Source organism: Lissotriton vulgaris, chromosome 6 (assembly GCF_964263255.1).
Source record: "Lissotriton vulgaris chromosome 6, aLisVul1.2, whole genome shotgun sequence".
Taxonomy (NCBI): domain Eukaryota; kingdom Metazoa; phylum Chordata; class Amphibia; order Caudata; family Salamandridae; genus Lissotriton; species Lissotriton vulgaris.
The window spans coordinates 510,926,941-510,950,230 of NC_141694.1; the positions used below are offsets into that span (position 1 = coordinate 510,926,941).

Here is a 23,290-nt window from a genome sequence, read left to right on the forward strand (position 1 = left end):
GAGTAGCATGCGCCCACCCTCCTCCCCGGGTACCTATACCTGTTAATTACATCTTGTGAGTTGCAGCCTACCAGTGCTCCAGATTGCAGTGAGCAGAGTCCAGGAAGTGGTAAGGAGAAAGACGTAGTGCTGCTTCTTTCCTAAACAGTGTAAAAATACGATTTTCCCTACCTGTGATTGCATAATCTTATTTTTTTGCTTTTTAAATTTCTTTAACTGTCTTTGCCTGTCGTTGTTACAGTTTAAAATTTTTGTTTGATTTTAACCTGCCAGTGATTGCATATTTTATCACATGTTTTTGTGTTTAAACTTGTGTTTTTTCCTGCCTGTGACTGCTTCCATTTAACCTGTTGAATTGTGGGATTTGCAATCCAAACTCTGTAGTTTTTCCCTCTCACTTCCCATGACTATCAGTTTTTCCCTCTAAATGTCTCCTTTGTTCTGCGCTATGACCTGTATGTTAAGCAGTGCACCCCCAGCGACCATTTTGTGTTAACAAGTCAGTGAAACCAGCTCCCCCTTCCCCCTAAGACAGCAGTAATCGGCTGTAAACTGTTTAAACTGTGTTTAATAGGGACTGTGCACTTTGTTTTTTGGACAGGAGAGGGAGTAAAGTTTTATACAAATAGTGTTGTTCAGGACAGGTTTGTTGGGGCCTTACCTGCAGAAGTCGAAAGTGTGGATTGAGCCGGTCTGTCTCCTAGGAGATTTCTGAATAGAAGAACAGCTTCCAACTCCCTGGCCAGCAAACCTTGTCTGAGGTAGCTGGGACCTTATATAGTCTGATATTGTTTGGTACATGTGTACACTGATTGGCGGTTGTATCTGATGTTTCTATTGGATTAGTATTAGTGTCCTCATTGGTTGGGTATTTGGGGGTTCTGAATGGTTTCTGGGTCTGTGATTTAATCAATGTAGGGTTGGGGCTAGGGTTAGGCCTTTAATTGGAAGTAGCAATTAGGGCTTCTGGTGTGATTGGTTGCTGTACTAGGTGTTGGACTAAGAGTAGGGTTAGGCTTTCTATTGGAAGTAGGGACTAGGGCTTCCTGTGCCAGTGGTTGCTTGGACTAGGGTTGAGACTACTGGTAGGGCTAGCGCCTCTATTAGACATAGAGATCAGGGTTTTTTAAACTGATTGGGTGCTTGGACTAGGGCTAAGATTGGCTGTAAGGCCCTCGTCTCCTATTTGTTCTAGATGTTAGGGCTAGTGCTGTGATTGGATAGTGTTAGGGCTAGGGTTCCCATTGGCTGAAGGGGGTCACCTGACTACTAGAGCTATAAACGGCCAAGGCTTAGGGTGTCTCAGCCCAGGCGTTGAGGCTAAGGGTGGAGAGAACAAGGGTGAGTGCCTGTTTGAGCCTGTTCGAGACTGGTCGGGACCAGGGCCAGGAACGCTGCCCATTTTCCCATTCATTAATACCCACCCTTTGTATTTGTTCCTCTGTATATAAGCATTCATTTTCACTATAGATATGTACCTAGCTTGTGTATTGCTTTGTATAAATGTGTACGATAATTACGTTGTTATAAAAACAAAAGGAAAAAAAATCATCTTTGGTCTACATGTATTTGCTTCCATTGTGCATCTATGTACCTCTAAGTACTTGGATCTGTGTGTTTGTTACTTTTCTCCTGAAAAAGCATATCCACTGCACTACCCTATTTCTCACCCGCTACCTCTATCAATATCTTTAATCTGCACATACTTACCTCCTTTATGCATCTATATACTTTCAAAATACTTATGGATCTATAGATTTACCACTTTCTTCTAATTTAGCATTTCCAATACACTACCCTATTTCTCAGCCTATACTTCTCTCAATATATCTTCTAGCCCAACTTTCTGACTCATCTCAAACTTAGTTCTACTACTCTTTCCAATGCAATACCCTATGTCTCACCCTATATATCCATCATTATATCTGCACCCACTCTCTCATTTATCTCAAACCCCATACCACTACTATGTTCTCCAAAATAACACTTTCTTGACTCTCTCCTACTTTACCCTTCCTTGCATCATCTAACACCTCTTTTACTATACCGATAACCCAAAACAAACCTTTCTAAACTCTTCCCTCTGACTCTTCCCCTCCAAAAACCCTTTTTACTCATCCAAAAACCTTCTCCTACTGCTATGACCTAAAAAAAAGAAATTCTTCATGCTTCTATCCCTCCAGTATCCTTTTCATCAAAATAACAGACTAGCATGTTCACTTCTCCAATTCCATATTCCACTATACTAATTCACCACTAATCCTTTATGGGTTCCAGAGGAGCGTGCTACTCGCCAACAAAGCATTTCAACACCTCATCAGGGTTACAAGCGCTATATAAATGCAAACCTTTTTTCCTTTTTTATCCCTCCCCAACCCTTCTCAATTCAAATAACTGACTAACATATCCACCACTCAAATTACTTCATATTTCACTAAACTAATTTTCAACACTAATCCTTTATGGGTTCCGGAGTAGCATGCTACTCGACAGAAAAGCGCTTCAACACCCCATCAGGGGTAACAGGCGTTATATGAATGCAAACCTTTCTTTTCCTTCTATCCCTCCGATATCCTTCTCACTCCAAATAACTGACTAATATTCACCAATCCCATTAATTTCATATTTCACCATACTAATTCACCACTAATCCTTTATGGGTTTCCGGAGTAGCGTGCTACTCACCAAAAAAAGTGCTTCAACACCCCATCAGGGGTTAGAAGCGCTATATAAATACAAACCTTCTTTCCTCTTATATCCTTCTGCTATCCATCCAAATCCAAAACTCTGACTAACAAATCCAACATTTACTTGCATGTTTCACTATACTAATTTAACACTAATCCTCTATGGGTCCCGGAGTAGCATGCTACTCGCTGAAAAAGCGCTTCGACGCCTCGTCAGGGGTAGTAAGCGCTATACAAATGCAGTTATAATACAATACAATACAATACAATTAGCATATTTATAAATAAGACAGCTTTTAAATGGTATGCACAATCTATATCTACATTAAATTGATTCTATTTGGGATAATGTTGTCCAAAAGAAACCTACGATCAGCCAACCTCGTCCTCGCCGAGACCCCACGCATCTGCAAAACCAAAGCAGGGGAAAGAGCCTTCTCCTACACCGCGGCCAAGACCTAGAACGAGCTCCCGATCGGCATCAGACGATACCCTCCCTGAATTTCTTCAACATTGATGTCGATCGGGAGCTCGTTCTAGGTCTTGGCCGCGGTGTAGGAGAAGGCTCTTTCCCCTGCTTTGGTTTTGCAGATGCGTGGGGTCTCGGCGAGGACGAGGTTGGCTGATCGTAGGTTTCTTTTGGATACGTGTAGGGTGATTCTAATGTTGAAGTATTGGGGTCCGGTGTTGTGTAGGCATTTGTGGGCATAGGTGAGTATCTTGAAGGTGACTTTTCTCCACGGGGAGCCAGTGGAGCTTTCGTAGGTGTTGGCGGATGTGCTCATGTCGAGGGATACCGAGGCCAAGTCTGGTGACTGTGTTTTGTATTGTCTATAGCTTGCGGAGTAGAGACCTGTTTATGCCAGCGTAGAGGGCATTTCTGTAGTCCAGCCTGCTGGTGATGCTTTATCCTGTTCACCACCTGCAGTGAAAGCACCTGTAAGATCTCCGTTGTAACATAAATAGTAACTCTTATCAAATTATTGGCTTCAGAACCATGCTTGGGCTGTGAGATATTTGGACATATGCTTTGAGAATGTGCCTGTTACATCTCAAAGTAGGATTTGGAGTGGGAATTATAAGCAGCAGTGTGCTCCTTTGGCCTTGCTTTGTGAAAGGTAAACACAGCGTGTCTCTGGGGCATGTGATAGGTGCGCAGTGGGAGGTTTTCTTTCACTCTACATTGTTGCATTAGTGGCTTTGCTATCACATTTGCATCATTGGCCATAGGGAGAGCTGGGTGCAGTAGGCAGATGGTAGGCTAAGAAGGTAAAAGGAATGTTAAAAGTGGTCTTCCTCTTCCTTCACAAGCCAATATTTGGAAAGACCACTTACCTGAAAGAGCAGGCATCTAATCTTACATGGACGCATTTTCAAGTTTGTCTCTCCAGTGTTTGCTGACTGAAAGTGCCAAACCAAGATGGCCTTCGCTTTTCTTCCTGTAATATATTTTCCTGTTTTAAGCATATATAAGCAGGCGTGGGCTTGAGAAGGACTCGTCACACCTGATTTGTTTCCTGTTTTTTTCATTTCATTCATCGCTGACTGGTAACAATTCTTGCTTGTTTTTTGCCTTTTTATTAGCAGGATTTATTCGTAGATTTGGCATTCAGTAAGACTTATGCTGATCACCCTCTGAACCCTGATTCAGGATGATTTTGGTGCCTTGCTTATCATCCTTAGTTTTGCCTCTCACCTGTTATCAAGACCTATTAAGATAGTGAAGTGGACTTGTGTTATGGGTTAGTGTAATGTATTCAGAAAACCATCTATATAGTTATAAGAATATATTTGTGAGGGAGGTAAGTTTTGTATGTTTACATTTTTTTGTGATTGGTTGTTTTTTCCCTCATTGTTAAAGGGAAATGCATAATAGGTAAATGGGTAGTTTAGGTATGTATTGTATGACGCATTGTTATGTTTGGTAATTACTAATCTTATTTATGTTATAAAAAAAGAGGGAGGTGTTATTTTATTTTGTATTTGCTACATCTAGTTATAAAACGGGGATGTGTTGTGGGCTCGTGTTGTGGGCATGTGTAATGTATTATCTTTTGTATGAGGTTCTAATTCCAATGGTGTCAAGGGGTCTGTGAGATCAGTTGGGAATACTTAGGGCCTGCACACACTGGTCCTGTTGTGCCTGTACCTTAGTAATAAATTAGTCATTACAAGAATCCTGTGTGAAGTACCTTGCTACAATTTGACGATGAGGAGCCTACGGTACAGTTGTGGATCCACTGGATTTCAGGAATTCATTTTGTCAGATCTGCGGAAACATTGAGAGACGCCGACGACAGGGGATTCGCTGATGGCCTTCAGGGAACAGCCTTAGTGGCACTGCAGCACACAAGTGTGAGAGGGCCTTCACTTTAAGGTGAGAGCAGTCATCCGCATGTTGGGCTTACTGTTATAGAGCTGCCAGCTGCAAGCTGACCTCTCGCCCCTGCCAACGGTCCACCCCAGCTGCAAGCAGACCTCGCGCTACTGTGATGTACTCAAGCAGTGAGTTCATGTTTAAAGCCCCATCTCATCGCACCTGTAATGAGGTCAGGGTGCGTGACCCTACGTGGGTTTTAGCGCAGTTAGCGCGTTATGTATGTCGGGGGATAGTGATGGTTTCACTTTGCGTTTTGGAAGTTAGACAATTTTGCTGATTTTTTTCAAATTTGCCTTATGATTAAAAAGAAACAGTTCTCACGGCCCCAGCAACCAGTGTTTATGTACATATTGCTCTTAAGTTAGTTACTTGATTTATTTACTTCGTTAAATGGTGGAGTGGACAGTGTAATACTCACTGAACTAGCCCATTTGACAAAATGAGTACCTTGAATTTCAGCATTAGTCCTCCTCAACCATTCTGGTCATCAGGTTCTGAACGATTGTTGAGATGGACAGAAATGCAAGACTTTATAAATTACATTGATGCAATCAATAACGCTGAATAAATGTCAGCAGAACAAATTAAAAGGATCCTGCAACATTCTCTGGGTCACATGGAGTTGAAAATTCATACTTGTATGTTGTGGGCGATATGCTTGATTCTTTAGCTGTATTAATGATTTAGACAGACATTTTGCACCTAAGGTATGTATAAGCATAACTAGGTACAAATGTTTTCAATGAAAACAGACCAACGCTCAAACGGTAGATGGCTATGTTGCAGAACTACAGAAACTAGCTAGTGATTGCAAATGTGGTACCTTGCAGGAAGACCAGATAAGGGATCAGTTAGTAATGCATGCTAGCAATCCAGCTATACAAGAGAGATTATGGGTACATAGAGACTCATCATTAGAGAACATATTGGAACCAGTCAGGAAAGCTGAAATATCTGAGAAATGCGCAGTAGCATTGAAACAGGGAGAGAAGGAAACCAGCTCAGTGAACAGAATTTCAAATGTTATAGCTCTATAGCCAATAGCATTCAAAGCAAGGACAAATCTAAGATGAAAGAGAAGAGCAGGTGTTATAGATGTGAAAGCAAGGAACATCTTGCTTACAGCAAAAACTGCCCTGCTCTCAAAGAGAAGTGTAGTAATTGTGAAATCAAAAGTACCTATGCGAAAACGTGTAAAAGAAATAAATGTGTTAAGTGTGTATACGAGGAATTTGGGAATGCTGAAGAAGACGAGTCAGTCTAAGATTCAGGTAATGAGAGACTTAATATGGTCATGAATGTAAAGGAAAAGCTGATATTTACTATAAATGATGATGCATTCAGAGGTAAGCCAGAGTGCTTGATTACAATTGGTTGTGTGAGGCTAGGTATTTATGCTGATTCAGCCTCACCCTACACCATTGTGAATGAGTAGGTTTGGTAAGAGAAATTTGTAGCTAAAATATGTGAATCCTTGCTTGAGTTTGATATAAATCTAGAAGGGTTTGATGGAGAAAAAATCTAAACCCTTGGATTCAGATGGTTAACTTTCACATTTAAATATAGGGTATCACGACAGAAACTCTATATAGCAAAAATAGGACCATCTGTGCTGGGTTGGTGGGATCAGAAGGATTTGCACATCATTCTAGACACCAATAGCAAGGAGCAAGTTTTTATTGTGGACGAAGGTATAGCAGTGGGAGGCATTTTATTGAAAACATTTCCCAAAGTCTTTACTAAGGAGTTGGGTATCCTGATTGGGTTTGAACATAAGATCCGATTGAAGAGCGATGCATGTCCCAAGCTGCATAAGGTCAGGAATGTGCCAATAGCAATAAGGCAGGAGGTTTCCAAATAATTAGAGAAATTAGTGTCATCAATAGCAAAATTAGACTATGTGTCGATTTGTGCCACTCGAGCAATAACATCATTGTTGACAAATTTCCCTTGCCCAAGATCAACAAAATTGTTATATTGCTTAAGGATGCCAAATGGTTCTCAACTATTGACTTGTTATCTGCGTACCATCAGATTTCATGAAAACCTGATTTTATGAAATACACAGCTTTCATTACACATGATGGTTGTTTTCAGTTTAGACATATGCCCTTCATCCAAATGTCAGCTGAAGCCATCTCCCAAAGGTTAATGCATAATTTCTTTAGTAAAGAACAGGGCATAATGTTTTTCCAAGAGGACATCCTAATATTTGGCATAAGCAGAAAGGAACATAATTCTAATTTGACAAATGTGTTAACCGTTTATGAATTAAAAAGGTTTGACTGTGGAATTTATGAAATGTAAACTAGCAGAGAAAAGTGATACCTAATTAGGCCATGTAATTGACAAATAACATTGTTAAACAAAACCCATCATTAGTGAAAGCTAATAGGAATTCAGCTACCCTAGAAGAAAGGATGACGTAAGGTCATTTTTGGGTCTTGCTGAATACTATGCTAAATTCATACTGAGGTTTGCAGAGAGGTGTTATAACATTAGACAGCTATTCAAAAAATGGGAAAAAATTATATAGTCACAACAGTGTGAGAAAGATTTTGCAGACATAAAAGATTGTATAACAAATGCAACCAAGTTGTATAGTTTTGATCAAAGTGCTAACTATGTCATATCAACTGATGCTAGTAACAAAGGGCTATGCGCCATGTTGATACAGGTGAATAGTAAGGGTGAAGAATGTATAATATTTTTTGCATCAAGATGAAAAGTACCTCACTATAGAAAAGGAGCCTTTTGGCCTTCGCCTGTTCCTTAGACCATTTCAGAGTGTTTGTGTGGGGAAAACCAGTCACTATTCATTGTGATCATAACCCACATGTGAAATTATTAACAATGCAGGGTACTGTGAACGGATTTGCAAGAATAGCTAGAATAGAATTTCAATGTGTATGCAGGATTTCATTTATAAATGTGTGTATATTCTAGGGAAAGATAAGGTAGTGGCAGATTTCCTTTCTGGAATGCAGACACAGTTACAAGAGTGTGAGGATGATAAGTGGAATAATTTTTATATCGCACATATTTATACATGATAATGGAGTGGGGACAGGAATATAACAAGGAGGTTGTGTTACAAGTAGTGGTTAGATGTATTGTGGGCATATGGTCAAACATCATTAAACCTTTCTGGGATGTAAGGTCTGAGCTTTTGATGATGGGGTAATTTTGATAGGTGAGAGACTTGTTCCTCTACTTAGCCTGCAAAGCGATATTTTGCCATTGCTATTGGGCGGATGAAATCTGTAGTTAAGAAATTATTCTGGTGGCTTGTTGTAGACTCGGAAATACAGCGCATGGTAAGGAAGTGTACGGAATGTTCTACAGCCAATAAATATTTTCATACACTCAGGACCCCGATGGGTCCGAAACATAACACAAAAAATCCTTTTTGATATAATTGGACCTGTGGGATTTTCACAAAAATATATTATTGTAATCATGGATCTATTTTCAGGGTGGTTGGTGGTAAAAGTAGCGCAGAATGCAGACACAAATTCAGTGCTGATTTTTCTTGGCCATGATTTTAGTTATGATGGGATTCCCATCACAGTTTTGAGTGATAATGGTGCGCAATTTAAGTCTCATGCCTCTAAACAATATTGTGGCAGAATTGGGGTGAAATTTAGAACCACTTCCCAGTATAATCCCTGTGGCAATGGCACGGTTGAGAGATTCTGTCATTAAGGGCGTGATTCAATCTGTGTGTGTCTACAATCAGGACTGGGTGGTTCAGTTAATAAAGGCTTTCAAAAATATTTATAATATCGACATATATTTTTAAGGCCATCATTCAAATATATTTTTGCTTTTACTTGACTGTTCATCACCACAGGTTTTCTACCTATATTGAGAGCAGATTCATCAAGTGTGGCCACCTCCCTGACGAAAGGCACCCTGGTTGGGCCCAAACGCGCGTAGAGAATGCCACCAGTCATTTGAATTTGTGCCACTCCTCTGACATTGCTTTATACATGTTGTGCTGATCCACGGTTTGACTACAATGTGTTAATATTCTAACAATGTTTTTAATCTGTGCTCAGTATGGCTGTAAGTCTGAATGACAGATATGAAAGTGAATGAATGATTCTCTAAAATATTTTCCTCACTTTTCTAATATTTAATAAATGCAAATTTTGGATACTGTTGATAAATTCATTGTTGTCTTTGGTTCTTTTTGACAATTATTAGGTATGTAGAAATATCAATCAAGGTCTACATTATGGTTGGCTTATATCTGTACACTTAATCCTTCAGTAGTAAACACTTCATCAATACATTTCAAAATGGCAGGCCAACGTGAAAAGATGTCCACCAAAGACACAATGTATTTATGTTGTACATTTATGTTGTGCCCCCCAACTGGTTCAATAATGTCAATGGCAATGGCTTCCCAAGGGTTGCTGCATAACGCCAAATCTCCTATAGGAGTACTACAAGTTTGCAAACTTATATCCCACTTCAACATACTTTAAAAGATCTCTAACCACTCTTTCTGAGGCAATGACTACATCAGGCCTCCAGATAACTCCTTTTGGTGCGCACAATACCTGTTATGTTGCACAATATCCATGAGGTTGACTAATAATAATAAACTTAACATTTTCAGGCAGAACCATTCTTTCACCTCTCCTCACAATAACACCCAACATCGCCAATTTGCTTCTAACAACCCAAAAAGATTTCAAGACATCAACTAGAATCTCCTTCTTTGGCCATCCATCTTGGACAAACTTAATCACCTTAACCAAAATGTAATCACCGTTGAATAATGGGCCACCAGAAAAAGGAGGGAGAGGGGAATATCATATGTTTAAGGGTTTTTTAGTGTGCTAAAAGTGAATAAAGAGATTGAAAAAGTCATCATCAGCATACTAGTTAAGCCATTCCTCTCTTGCCAAGCCACGATATCCATCATCTTGAAATAATGAAATGTTATATTCCTCCTATACCTCATTCTTGCATTGTTTTAAATACAAAGGCATTCTTCATAAACAATCTGCCACCACATTATCCTTTTCCAATATATACCCCATGGGATGAAGGGTGGGGAAGTGAGACAGGGGTTCTCAAGAGGGTGTTGCTTTTGTGTTCAAAATCAATAAAGAAATTTGAAAAAAACGAAACGCCCTTGGCTTCAAGTTTTACCTTTTCAGACCCAACCAGTACAGTTTTCTTCTTCAGGCTCACCACTGGAACTTTCAAAAAATGTTACCCTTCCTTTATTATTTTTACAAACCTTCACAAAATGTCCTATGATCTTGCAACCAGAACATTTCTGTTTGAGGGCAGGACAACTCTAGGCCTGGGCAGATTTCAAAAGCCCCAGAGTAATCAGATTAATTTTGGTAATTTCGCATTGCTCTTGCACGTAATTAGGAGTAAGGGGGGAAATATCCTACTGTAAGAACACATTTAGAGGTGCAGCAGGTGTGGTATGTACTGTTTAAGTGGGTGTCCAATACTCAGCGGTGGGCCTCAGTACCATATTATGTAGGGTAAGCAATATTCCGGTCTTGATTAAATGCCAATTGACCGTTCTGGCAGTCAAGGCATGAAAAATGTTTACCCTACTCCATTCACATTTTAGCTACTAAGGTACATTACCACCTAAAATAGCTTTTCTGTTTTTACTGTGTCAAGGGACCACTACCCCAATAAAATTCCCTCTGTTCCCTTCGACTCTTTTATACCACCTTTTCTACCACCCTATTTCACCCCTTCACTTGCACTCAACATACAGCTTTTTTGATCAAAGATCTCCACCAAAGACCCCACAGGCCCGTCAAGCTTTGCAGTACCAGCTTGACAAGGAGCACCCAGTGATGAAGCATGACACCCTACCAGATGAGTGAGTGCACTTTGATCTGATGACTCGGATTCCCTGTGATCCGGACGGTCGGATTGTTGATTCCACTTAATAGGGTCCCTTCCATCCCTTACTTGAGGAATTGTCCCCTCTGTGTGTATCATGATGCAGTGCACTTGCCTTTTGCCCCCCTAACAAACCCTTGTTTTAATGTCAGTCAGGATGAGAGGATTAAACATCTAAAATAACCCCTGCTCACCTCATTGGTAGCTTGGCACAAGCAGTTAGGCTGATCAGAGAGGCAGTGTGTAAAGCATTTGCACATAACCAGCAGTAATAGAGTGAAAATACTACAAAATGACACCACACCAGTTTTAGAAAAATATCCAATATGTATCTGTGTGAAACAAGACCCAAGACATTAAAAATCCAACATACAGTGATCCAAATACTAATAACGCAAAAATAGACTTTATATACAGTTACTTGAAGTCAATATCTCTGTCCGGGGATATCATGGCAACATGAGTAAACAAATCCATCACCCCAGGCTGACCGAGGCATTGCAGGCCAGCTACGGTGTCGGGGAGACCCGTAAAACAGTCCTTTTGGAGATGCAGGACGTCGGACCTTGCAGTGAGCTCCAGAGGAGTGGCGTCTGCAGGCATCGGTTCCAGGAGGCGGTGCAGGAGTCGTCAGCCCTTTAAGTTACATGCGTTGCAGGTTGAATACCTTGAGTTTGAAGCCAGACAGGCATCGGGGCTGCGATGTGGAGTGGAGTGGTGCGACCTGCAGTGCCCTCAGGTCGCGGTGCAGTCAGTGGCTCGTGATGGTCGTCCATCGGTGTCGGTGAGACCAGGGCTGCGATGCTCGTTGCAGTGCTGACAGGTCACAGTGCAGGCAGCGGCGTTGTCATTGCTCAATCGCTGTTGGTAGACCCAAGGCTGTGGTGCGAGATGGGTCAAGGTGGAGTGCGGGGCCCACAGGTCGCGGTGCAAGCAGCAACGTCGGTTGACGAACTGGAGTCGATGGTGCTGGCATCGGTGGGCCAAGGCTCTGGTGTGATATGGGCTGGTGCCACGAGTAACCTACGAGCAGTGCCCCCAAACCACGGTGCAGGCAGCGATGTTGATGTCAGTTTGGACCGTCGTCATCGGTGAGACCAGGGTTGCAGTTCGAAGTGGGACTGTGTTCCATGTTCTCCAGGAGCAGTGTCCACAGGTCACGGTGCAGGCAGCGGCGTCGGTGACGGCGGCATCGATGATACCAAGGTGGCGGTGTGATGTGAGGTAGTGCGGAGTGCAGTTCCCACAGGGCACAGTGCAAGTAGCACCTCGGTGGTGGTGGTGGGCGTCGTCGGTGAGACAAGGGTTGCAGTGAGAAGTGTGGCAGTAAGCTCTGTGGTGCGTTCAGGTCACGGAGCTGGCAGCGGCGTCGTTGAAAGCTTCGGGTTACCTTTTTCCTCTGTCACAGATGAAACCTCTAGTTCCAGAAGCCAGTACCCGGAAGGAACTGAAGTCTTTGATTTCCCTGAGACTTCCAGCAGGAGGCAAGCTGTACATCAAGCCCTTGGAGATACTTAGAAAGCGGAAAGAACAGTCCAGTCCTTTCCCTGCCCAGGACAGAAGCAGCAACTGCCGGTCAACCTAGCATAGCACATAGCAATGTGGTAGTCTCTCCTCACAGCTCTTCCAGCCCTTCATCCTGGCAGGTTCCTTAGTCCAGCAGTAATCTAAAGTTCTGTGGTCAGGACCTCAATATTTGTACCACATATCCCTTTGGAGTTGGTACGAACAAAGTTCCATTGGCATTCATAATTCAGGCTCACTCCAGGGGGTGGAGACAGCATTGTGGAAGACAGACAGTTCATTCAGGTGCAAACAACAACTCCTCCCACTACTCTAAATGCAGCCGGGTCTACTCAGCCTGGCTTTGAGACACCCAGGAAAGGCAGATCACACCTCTACCACCCCAGTTGTCTGTCTAGTGTGAATGCACAAACCAGCCCCAGTGAGTCTAAAACCCAGACCGCGAATACACAACAGGTAGAGGCACATAGATGGTTAGACAAGAAAATACCTACTTTCTAAAAGTGGTATTTTCAAACACAATATCAAAATCATCTTTACTAAAAGATGTATTTTTAAATCCTGAGTTCAGGAAGCCCAAACTCCATTTCTCTATCTTGTCCCAATGGAAAGTTTTGCTTGTAAGAGGTTATAAAGCAACTCCCATGTCAGCCAAATGGATGGATAGCCTTGCAATAGTGAAACACTAAATACACTATCAGGACATGTAAAACACACCAGTACATTTCCTACCTTTCACACACACTGCACCCTGCCCATGGGGGTACTGTGGGCATTCCTGAGGGGTGCCTTACATGTAAGAAAAGGGAAGGGCTTGGCAAGTGGGTGCACTTGCCAGATCAACATGTCAGTTAAAAACTGCACGCAGACACTGCAGTGGCAGGTCTGAGAACCCTTTAAAAGGCTACTTGTGTGGGTGGCACAATCAGTGCCTCAGGCCCACTAGTAGCCTTTGATTTACAGGCCCTGGGCACACCTGTGCACATTACTAGGGACTTATTAGTAAATCAAGTATGCCAATCATGGAAACACCAATGCATAAACACAATATGCATGGGGCATTTGCTTTTTAGCACTGAATAGCAGTGTTAAAGTGCCCAGAGTCCTAAAAAATACAAAAACAAGACAAAAAACAGGAGGCCAAAAATCAGAAAGTCTGGGGGTTAATTTCTCTGAAAAAGCCAAGTCTAGCAGTCTCTGATGCTAAATCTGCCTGTCGATGAAATCTGAACTTTTGTTATAAAAGGTACGATGAACAGTGCAGAAGTCCTTGTAAACTATGCATTTTGTTGTAAGGAGCCATTGAAGGGCAGATGGATGTGAGTACATATGAGATAACTTGCAGAGACCAAAATAAGCCAAGAAACTGAATTTTTAATTATCTGGCTTCAATGGATTACATAAAGAGACACTTTGATTAACACAGGATTACAATAGTCTAGTTTAGACCTTATAACTGATTGGTTATTTTCTAAACGAGGAAGGAAGAAGAGAAAGGACATTTCACAATACATTTAACAGGAGAAAACAGGAGGAAGTAAACCAATTGATGTATGTCTCGGAGCTGAGGTGGATGTCAAATATTACTGCCCACACCCTGGCAGTCAACAAGCACAGATATGGAATGGAGACCAAGATCACACAACCATCAATCATCAAACCAGTGTAATTATCAAAACTTAAAATCTCCATTCTCCTGGGGGTATTAGCTGGACAGGAAAGTGTACGAAACCTTTGGAGATTGTTTTCTGAGATATTCAAAAAGGTAATTTCTTCCAAACTTGTCTCAAATCTTCAAAGAAATGGTTCCGATAGACAGCTAGCAGCAGAAAATAGAACGGATACATCAACTGCTAGGTGTCAGAATAACAAAGTATAGAAAGATGTCAAAGATAACCAGGATTTTATCTTGAATTTAGGATAATAGGCTGGAGAAGAGCTCTTAAGAATCTAAGATAGCAGAAGAATCAATTGCAGTGCTCTAAAGAGAGGTGAATATGCATACAATCTACTTTGGTTGATTGGGAACATAAGAGATGCAACGCTGGTAGAAAGCAGCTTCTTTGAGCATCACTCGCGTTTTGTAAACTATTCAATTGGTTAGTGTAGAGGCATTTGACAGATGGCAAAGGTATTCGCAATGTTTAAACAGTTTTTTCCACTTCAATCAGTGATGGAACTGGCTTACAGGGCTGAAGTTGCTTGAAAAGAGCAACATTATCAAGGGCAGCGGTTAGGCAACAGGCACAGTTCTTATCAACCAAAGTCATTTCCACTGAGAAATCTTGAAACATAGAGCAGAGAGCCATGTCTTCAGCACAATGTTCACAGCTTGCATTCTAAACACATGCTTGGGAGCAATGAAGATGATATCATTCCGCGGCCGACACAGTCTTGCTCTTTCCACAATCTGTTGGACACCATCAGAAGAGATGACCTGCATGCTGGACTGTGCCTAATTCCAAAAAGCATCCACTGCCATAATATACAGTTCACAAGGACAGCTATTCTGCCCCTAAGAATGTTCTCAGGTTATATCCAGTTTATTCTCACATCCTTCTGATAAAAAGTGTACTATTAAATATGATCAAAACAACACCACCATCTTTCAGATGCTGGGAGTGTGTGGGAAAGGCTATGAAAATAATCACCCTAAAAAAACAATACATGCTTATTCACATGAAAATGGTTCTGCTGTCTCTAAAGCAGTGCTTAATTTGAGCCTGTGTTTTCTGGTGCCTGGGCACCTGCACTTGATTGGCAGCACCGGCGCTTGTGACAGTCTGCCACAAGGTTGCACTGCCTGACCAATTTAGGATGACCACAACAATAGTTAATTATTAATTCAATATACATTAAAAATGAATAATACCTGCCACCCAAGCCATTCTTAAAGCTTTGATAGGCCTGAAATAGTCTGCACACTTGTAGGAGTGTGATGGGTAGTTGTGTTATGCATAGCAGGGGCAATGTGTGGTGCATGTTGTAGTGGCCTCCTGAGGAGGGCCCTGGCTACTACGGAATATGACTCTGTAGGAAAAAAATAAAAGTATAACATTCTTAACTTTTCCTTAATCTTCAAGAAGCAATTAGCACTGGTGGAATTCATCATTGTTGTTGCAGTTTCTTTTTTATTTCTTGAAAAAAACCTCTAATATAGCCTTATAAACTTTAGCAGGCTATACAGCTCCAGAGTTATAACCAGGGAATGGGCCGTTAACGGCCAACCTATCCTGCTATAAGACTATTAGATTACTCCAGCCTATGAGGAATGTCCTAATTGAAAAGAAGCACCATGGGAAACACACAGGATTTACAACCCCTCGCGCCTCTGAGCCTTGACTGCCTTTTTTACAGTGGCATAGCAACGGGCGGGGTTCCGCCCGTGGCGGCACAAGTTTTGGGGGCGGCAGCCTACTCCCTGCTCTTACCTGCCATCTTGAGGCGGCATCCGCCAGCACAAACTGTTTTTCAATATGGCCACCAGCACAAACTGTTTTTCAATATGGCCACCGTGGGGTGGTAAACACAAGGACTCCCCCGGGTCGTCTAAGGTCTAGCTACACCACTGCTTTTACATCTTTTGTTCTATGTGCGTTTATCACATGCTTACATGGACACACAGCAAGAGCTTTGAATGGGGACCCATTCTCCTTGGGTTCTGCCAAACTAGTTTTCTTCATTTGAAAGAGCCGAGCGAGACTGGAGCTGAGCAATATTTCCCCCTCTCTCCCTCCTTTAGTGTCTCCAGTAGCACTGAGAGCAACAGGAGGAGGAAGACTGGGAGGCTTGTTGTATGCCCTTTTCTGCAGCCTGTTGTTCTCACATTCTCCTGCGCAAATCACATAGCCTGTGGAGAGGCAGGAAAGGGACAATCAGAGGAGGTGGATTAGGACACTGGAAAGTTGAAAGCAGCTGGCCTACACCAGTGTTTATAGACCGTTGTTGCTTCATTGTTTTCAATGGATTAATGTCTGTCAACAATCCAATTTTCTGATGGTAGGTACAACTCTTTCCTATGTTAACATAGAAATCTGATAAATATGCACTTTGCAAAGACTTACAAGCTGTGAAACCGTGTGCCTAAATCCAGCCTTTTTCTGACCTCGTAGAGAATCCAAACTTTAAATGTACAGTAGCATTTTTAGCGTGCGGGACAATTTCACCAAAAGGATTAGCGAAAAATGACTACTCTCAAAAGTGAGATCTGGCCTCCTGCAGTGAAAGACCGAGTGGCACTTTGAAGCCTCTGTCACATCGTTCACTGCTGAGCTCTCTCCAGCAGAGGCACAAGTTCATGCCTGCACTCGAAAGAGGGGATTTTTCCTTTGTAATTGGGGCATTGCGATAGTTCAAAACTGTGCACCCGATACCTTTATATTTATCATTATGCCTCGTGATTCTAAGAGTTATGAACAATCCTGAGATACTGAACTTTATCATTTTTTTTGCAATGAACACAGCAACTACACTTTAAAAGTAGGTTGTTGAGGTGCCAGTCGCAAGAAATTACCAAAGCTTAACTTTTATGCTTATCTGAGTTGGCAATCTTTTCTACCTCCACCCAGTAGCGGCTGCTACTGGGCAGCAGTGGTGGACAGGAAGGAGTGGGTTTAAAAAATATAAAAATTAAAAAATTAATTAAACGTACCTTACAGGCACGTACCTTCTTTCACGACGTAGGAACAGGAAAAACCCAGGCTTACAGACCCCTCTAGCCAATCACAACGCTGCAACACAGCGATGTGATTGGTCTGAGCGCAGTGGATCGGTGCTCAGATGGGTACTGTTGGCCTATGCATGTTCCTTGCCAGGCTGTGCATTACAGCCTAGTGGGGAAAATGCACAGTACACATGAATGTTTGGCCGGCTTGCGACGGCCAGCCAAACTGTCATAAACACGTGGGGAGTGCCTACCACTCCACCTCTCCTCTTTGGGCAGCCTAGCCCAGCTCCGCATCTAGAGATCCGCTAGTGAAGAATACAATTATAATAACCTAGTGTTATTATCATTTTATTTTTCTTGTTGGACAACGCTCCTCCACCTTGGCGGAGAAGCCGCCACAGCCTCCATCTGCGTTATGGTTGTTGGCTACACTGTAATACTTTCATCTTTGTTTTACCCTCAGTTGTTATTTGGGCTTAGTGGCCACATCTACACAAAAGGCCTGCCTGATAAAAACCCAATTCATTCCTTAAAATGTGATGTTCATCACAAATTTTATTGATCGCTGCCCTAATTTGTTATAAGTTTCATAATGTTGTATTCATTCATATATTTATCTTGGGCTTTCTGCCACTGGCATATTGAATATTTTATTTCCTTTTCTATTAATATGATGCACCCCAAGTCAGAGCCATTACAAACTCTGTAAAAATCTCAAGCAGCAAGCCTTTTTTCAGGAAAGCTTTGTTTCCAAGCAGAAAAAAAGGCCTAATTAAATTGATCAATGTATCTATAATTATTTCAGTTGAGTTAGCATTGGTTAAAAATAATAATCCTACCCACTTTATGCCCACACACTTACATGCTAAAAAAACTCAATGCCTGCAAAAAACACATTTTGTAAGCAACGCAAAACCAAAAAATATCAGGTCTCCATACCAGAAAGAAAAGGCAACCTGCTCATCCTATTGTTTTACAAATACGTTTATAAAACATTTGAGATCACTTTTTTTCAGAGAAGAGTTTTTATCTTACATTCCCTAACCCTCAGATTCATATTCTTTACACAACTATTTAAAAAAATGAATTATGACCCAGGCCAAATTCTTAATTAAATGTTTATTTTTTTAGTTGCTGAACCAAATTTGCTTTGGATATGAGGAGATATTTACATAAAGAAGAGCAGCATGTAAACCTCCTCACAGGCAGTGTTCTCACTTAAACAGAATTGAATAAGGAAACCATTTATTTCCAGTATGGATTGGAAACCTTTCAACAAATTAAAGGTTGAGACGGATGGGGATTAGTTTGTTATTCTTGAAATGGCAGATCGAGTGATTGGAATTAGTGGATCATTGGAACACTGCCCAGTAACAGTCAGGGGCCAATTTTCGTGGTAGCAGCAGCACCTGCACATACCCCTGAGGACAACCTCAGCCCTTCCCACCTCCGAGAGAGGTGGAGCTGCTGGCTGAGGATTTCTTCAGCTCTATTTTCATAGACTGACTCTCGGCACGAGTCTCATATTTTGTCAGGTTTCCAGCTCCAGAGGCTGCCAACATTGGCTTTCCTGCTTTCATACCTTTTGCCATGGGAATGCGAGAAGGCGTGGTGCGCTGGGAGGACCCATCTTGTGCAGTCTGTAAAAGAAAGATGAAATATCTGTCAGATGGAGCGAGGGATCCACATTTACTGTCAATCAATGTAAACCTGATTGAAATCTACCGTACAGACACCTGGGCCTAGAGCATTGATACTCAAGGTACGGCCTGGGGGCGCATGCGGCCCTCCTGACTTTTTTATGCAGCCCTCCTGACCTTGGTATGCGGCCCCTGATCAACAGCAGCAATGTACTGCTGTTTACTCGACTCAGCACTAACAATAAAAATGTGTTAAATAAACAGGCAAGCATTTATTTAAAGGCTAATTGGTGTTAAAGAAAGGAAGCAACTGGGGAGTCCAGCACTGCGTAACGTTAGCAACACCTTCATTTTTAAAGACATCTTACAGCAAAAGTGTCAAAATATAACCAAGTCTCTTCAAAATTCAAAAAGTGTATTTAATTAACATGCAGAACCTTTTCACCTTACTACAGCACATTAGATCCGTGTATTGAGAAGCATTAATGTTAAAGTGTTAGTTTTCAAACATGGTTTAGAAACAGTAATACTTCTCCCCACCCTGACAACAATGCCAATAGTGGACTAAAGAAACAAGTCAGTTGGTATGTGCACTCTTTGGGTGACTTGGGTTCCTATTATGCATCAACAACAGTATAGTTTATTAAATCAAACATAGGAGGTATCCTATATGTGATAATGAAGAAAACGGAGGGAAAGTGAATGAAAACAAATGCCTAAGATCAAAGAATTTGGCAAAGTGGGGAAGCTGGGATTAATGTCCACACAAAAGGGAGTTAGGAGTGGAGGATGTAACTATATAATCTTGTGAAAGTGGCACGTGCTTAGTGTGAAAAAAATGCCCTCACTCACAAAATGTGACATGCTTCATCATTGGGCATGCTTAATACCACCCTCATGCAGACCAATGCCTGGGGTGGAGCAAAGGGGAGGAGAAGACAATACAAATTTACAAGTCATAACAGGATCAAAAAAATAATAAATGTGCAGTTAGTGATCATTAAAACTAGATCGAGGTATATCCGCTCCTACGCTTTTTTTTCTGGATTACCCAGCCAGGATTAAAAAAGAAAGGGATGGTAGTGAAAAAGATTGTTAGTAACTATTCACCCCTCCGTACTGCATGTTTGTCAACATGTTTCAGCCGGTTTCCAATAGCCCTCAATAGAAGGTCTGTACGGCTTTCATCAGGACCTCTTGATCCCTTTTAAAGACCCCTCCTGTCCTACCTTAATTCTGTAGGTTATTTTGGGAATTTCCCTTTTCATTCAGGGTGTTAGAACTGGGGGTCTCTAGTTGGCAGGGGTAGGTACCACTGTCCAAATAGGGACCCTTGATTCTAGTCAGGGTAAGGAGGAAACCCTCTAAGATAACCCCTGCTAACCCTCTAGGTAGCTTGGCACGAGCAGTCAAGGCTATTCAGGAGGCAATGTGTAAAGTATTTGTACCAACACTCTCAGTAACACAGTGAAAACACCACAAACTGACTCCACAACAGTTTAGAAAAATAAAGGTATTTAATCTAAACTACACAAGACCAAAACGACAAAAATCCAACATACACAGTTCAAGAATATGGTTTCAAAAGAGTTCTTAAGGTTGTGATAAAATAATCCACAGTTGCGTGAAAAGTTCACAGTTGTGTCACGGTTCAGACACAGTACCTTTAGTTGCGACAAAGTTCCAAAAGCAGAAGCTGGTGTGGTGGAAAACAAGCTATGCGTTGCTCCTGAGACCCTGGGGAGGCGATGCGACAGCCCCGCTGCAGCAGCGGGCGTGTTGCGACGAATCCGGTCTGTATGGGGAGGTAGGCCACTTGTATGGATTCCGGTGCGTAGGTTCCGTAGGAAGTTTGTTCTCGTAAAGGCACGATGCAACGATCTTCGGAGGTGCGATGATCTCCGGGGCGACGATGCGCGGACCAGCGGTGATCTTCTCTCTTGCAGCTCCTCGACGCGATGGTTTCTGCGACGACACTCGCAGCAACGTGATGCGGTCCACAAGCAAGCAGTGCGGCGATCTCATCCAGCGACGACCGGCTCTGCGACGACACTCACAGCGATGTTCGGCTTCCCGCACCAATCGGGTGCGTCTCGCAAAAGAAGGATGCGATGGCTCTGACAGCGGCAACAGGCGCTGCGACGATCTCGACCTTCGTAGCGGCGGAAAACTTCTCGCACTGTCGGGGATGCGCTCCGCAAGCAAGCGATGCAACACTTTTCAATTGCAAAAGTCTCGCAAGCTTAGTTTCAAGCTTCCCAGCACAGGTACAACTTCCAGAGGCCCCACAACTGGATCAAGCACTCTAGGAAGGACAGAACTCTCTCAGCAGAGTTCCGGGAAGTTGGGGGTGAAGTCCTTTTGGGGTCCTGGGACTTCAGAACAGGGAGCCAGCTCTTCTCAGGCCCTTGGAGATTCCTTCAAGACAGGGGACACAGCACAACAGCAAAGTCCTTACCCTCTCCTTGGCAGCAAAGTAACAGGTCCGTCCAGCAGAGCAACAGCGGGACAGTCTTCCTTCTTCAGATTCAACTTTCTCCTTGGCAGAGGTTCCTTCTTGATTCCAGGATGATCTAATTTTCTGTTGTCAGGGGTCCTGATACCCTTAAAAGTCTTTGTTCGCTTTGTGCAAGGGGGCCCTGAACCCGGTCTGAACCAGTTCTGGGTGTTGCTTGAGCACTTTGTTTGCCTGGCTTCTTCTTTCCTTTCAGAGTGAGGGGCAGGGTCGTCAGACGCCCAGCAGGAGGTGGAGCCAGCATTGTGGCAGGCAGGCACGGCCCTATTGAGGCCCAGGTGCTAACTCCTCCCACCACTCAGGTTGCAAATGCAGTCATTCAGCCTAGGGCTGACTCAGCCAGCCTCCTGTGGCATCCCCAGCCTCTGTCACTCTCAAACCAGACAGTCAATCCACAAACAGGCCAAGGCACACAGAAGGGTCAGACAAGAGAACAGCAACTTTCTAAAAGTGCTGTTCTCAAATACAGGATTTAAAAACAACCTTTCCTAAAATATGTGTAATTAAATTCTGAGTTCAGGGATACTAGATACTTAGGTCCTATCTTGTTCCTATGGGAAGAAATGCTGGAAGCCACTGTAGCCAGCATCCCCCATGTTAATCTAAGGAGCAAGATAGCCTTACAATAGTGAAAAACGAAAATGGCTGTAATTCACTACCAGAGCATGTCACCTGCACCAGTACATGCTCTACCTTTCACATACACTGCACCCTGTCCAAGGGGGTACATTGGGCCTTCCATAGGGGTGACTAATGTGCACAAAAAGGGAAGGGTTAGGCCTGATCAGTGGGGTACACTGACCAGGAGGACATGGCAGTTCCTAGACTGCCCACAGGCACTGCAGTGGCAGGCCCGAGACACCATTTTAGAGCTACTCATGTGGGTGGCACAATCAGTGCTGCAGGCCCACTAGTAGCATTTGTCATCACCAGCCCTGGCACACCCAGTGCACTTTACTAGGGACTTCCTGGTGATACAAATATGCCAATCATGTATATCCAATCATGATAACAATTTACATAGGGAGCACTTACACTCTGGCAATGATCAGCAGTGACAGAGTGTCCACAGCATCTAAACCAGCAAAACGAAATCCAGCACAGCATCAAAAATACAGGAGGTAGTGGTAAAAAGATAGGGGGAAACCAAGCCAAAGATGCCAGGTCTAACACAGGGGATATATAAAACACACTCCAGTGGTATCTGTGAATATAAGTATTGCCAGAATCACTTATGTAGTAGACCAAACAGCAGATAAATAAAATCACTGGACACATACAATATATCTCCAGATGTCTACTCATGTTAAGCACTGGTACCACGCTATCCCTTATGTATTAAGCCCCCTTTAAGGGTCTATGGAACATAAATATTTATGTGTCCCTACTCGCAGCTTTAGATCCAATCGACCCAAAGACCCAGTCAATCAATTTCAAAATATAATTCACAATATTTTTAGCAAACATTTTGACACTGGTGTACATACCGCTCTTTTTGTTCAAATCACCCATTCTGATAGTTATTCTATTACCTTGTTCTAAAAAGGCCCTATCTAGTGTCCCTATTAGTACAAGGCACTTACCGAGTTTCATCACTATGTGCCCTCGAAATAGTGTGGGAGTAGGAGCGGCTCCCTGTAGTCACACACTGTATAAGTTAGATGGATAGGGCCATTTTATAATAAGGCAATAGAATAACAATCAGAATGGGTGATTTGAACAAAAAGGAGGTATGGACATCGGTGTAAAAACTTTTGCAAAAATATTATAAATGATAAATTAAAATTATTTGACTGTTTCTTTGGGTCGATCGGATTTGAAGCTGCATGTAGGGACACAATTATTTAAGTCCCATAGACCTTTAAAGGGGGCATAATACATGAGGGATAGTGGGGTACCAGTGCTTAACACAAGTAGACACGTGAGGATATATTGTATGTGTCCAGTGATTTTATTTATCTGCTTTTTGGTCTTCTATATAAGTGA

General features: G+C 42.5%; 1 protein-coding gene across 3 annotated transcripts in view; it reads right to left on the reverse strand.

Annotated features, from left to right (window-relative positions):
* FILIP1 (filamin A interacting protein 1) overlaps positions 1 to 23,290 on the reverse strand; it is a 756,098-nt gene that overhangs the window by 76,818 nt on the left and 655,990 nt on the right. The window contains exon 6 of one of the 3 annotated variants that reach the window (XM_086926517.1): positions 18,732 to 18,789. In XM_086926517.1, the coding sequence (XP_086782643.1) occupies positions 18,732 to 18,789 (58 nt within the window). Of the gene's footprint in view, positions 1 to 18,558; positions 18,790 to 23,290 lie in introns of all 3 variants that reach the window. The other 2 variants (XM_086926515.1, XM_086926516.1) reach the window with 2 other exon arrangements.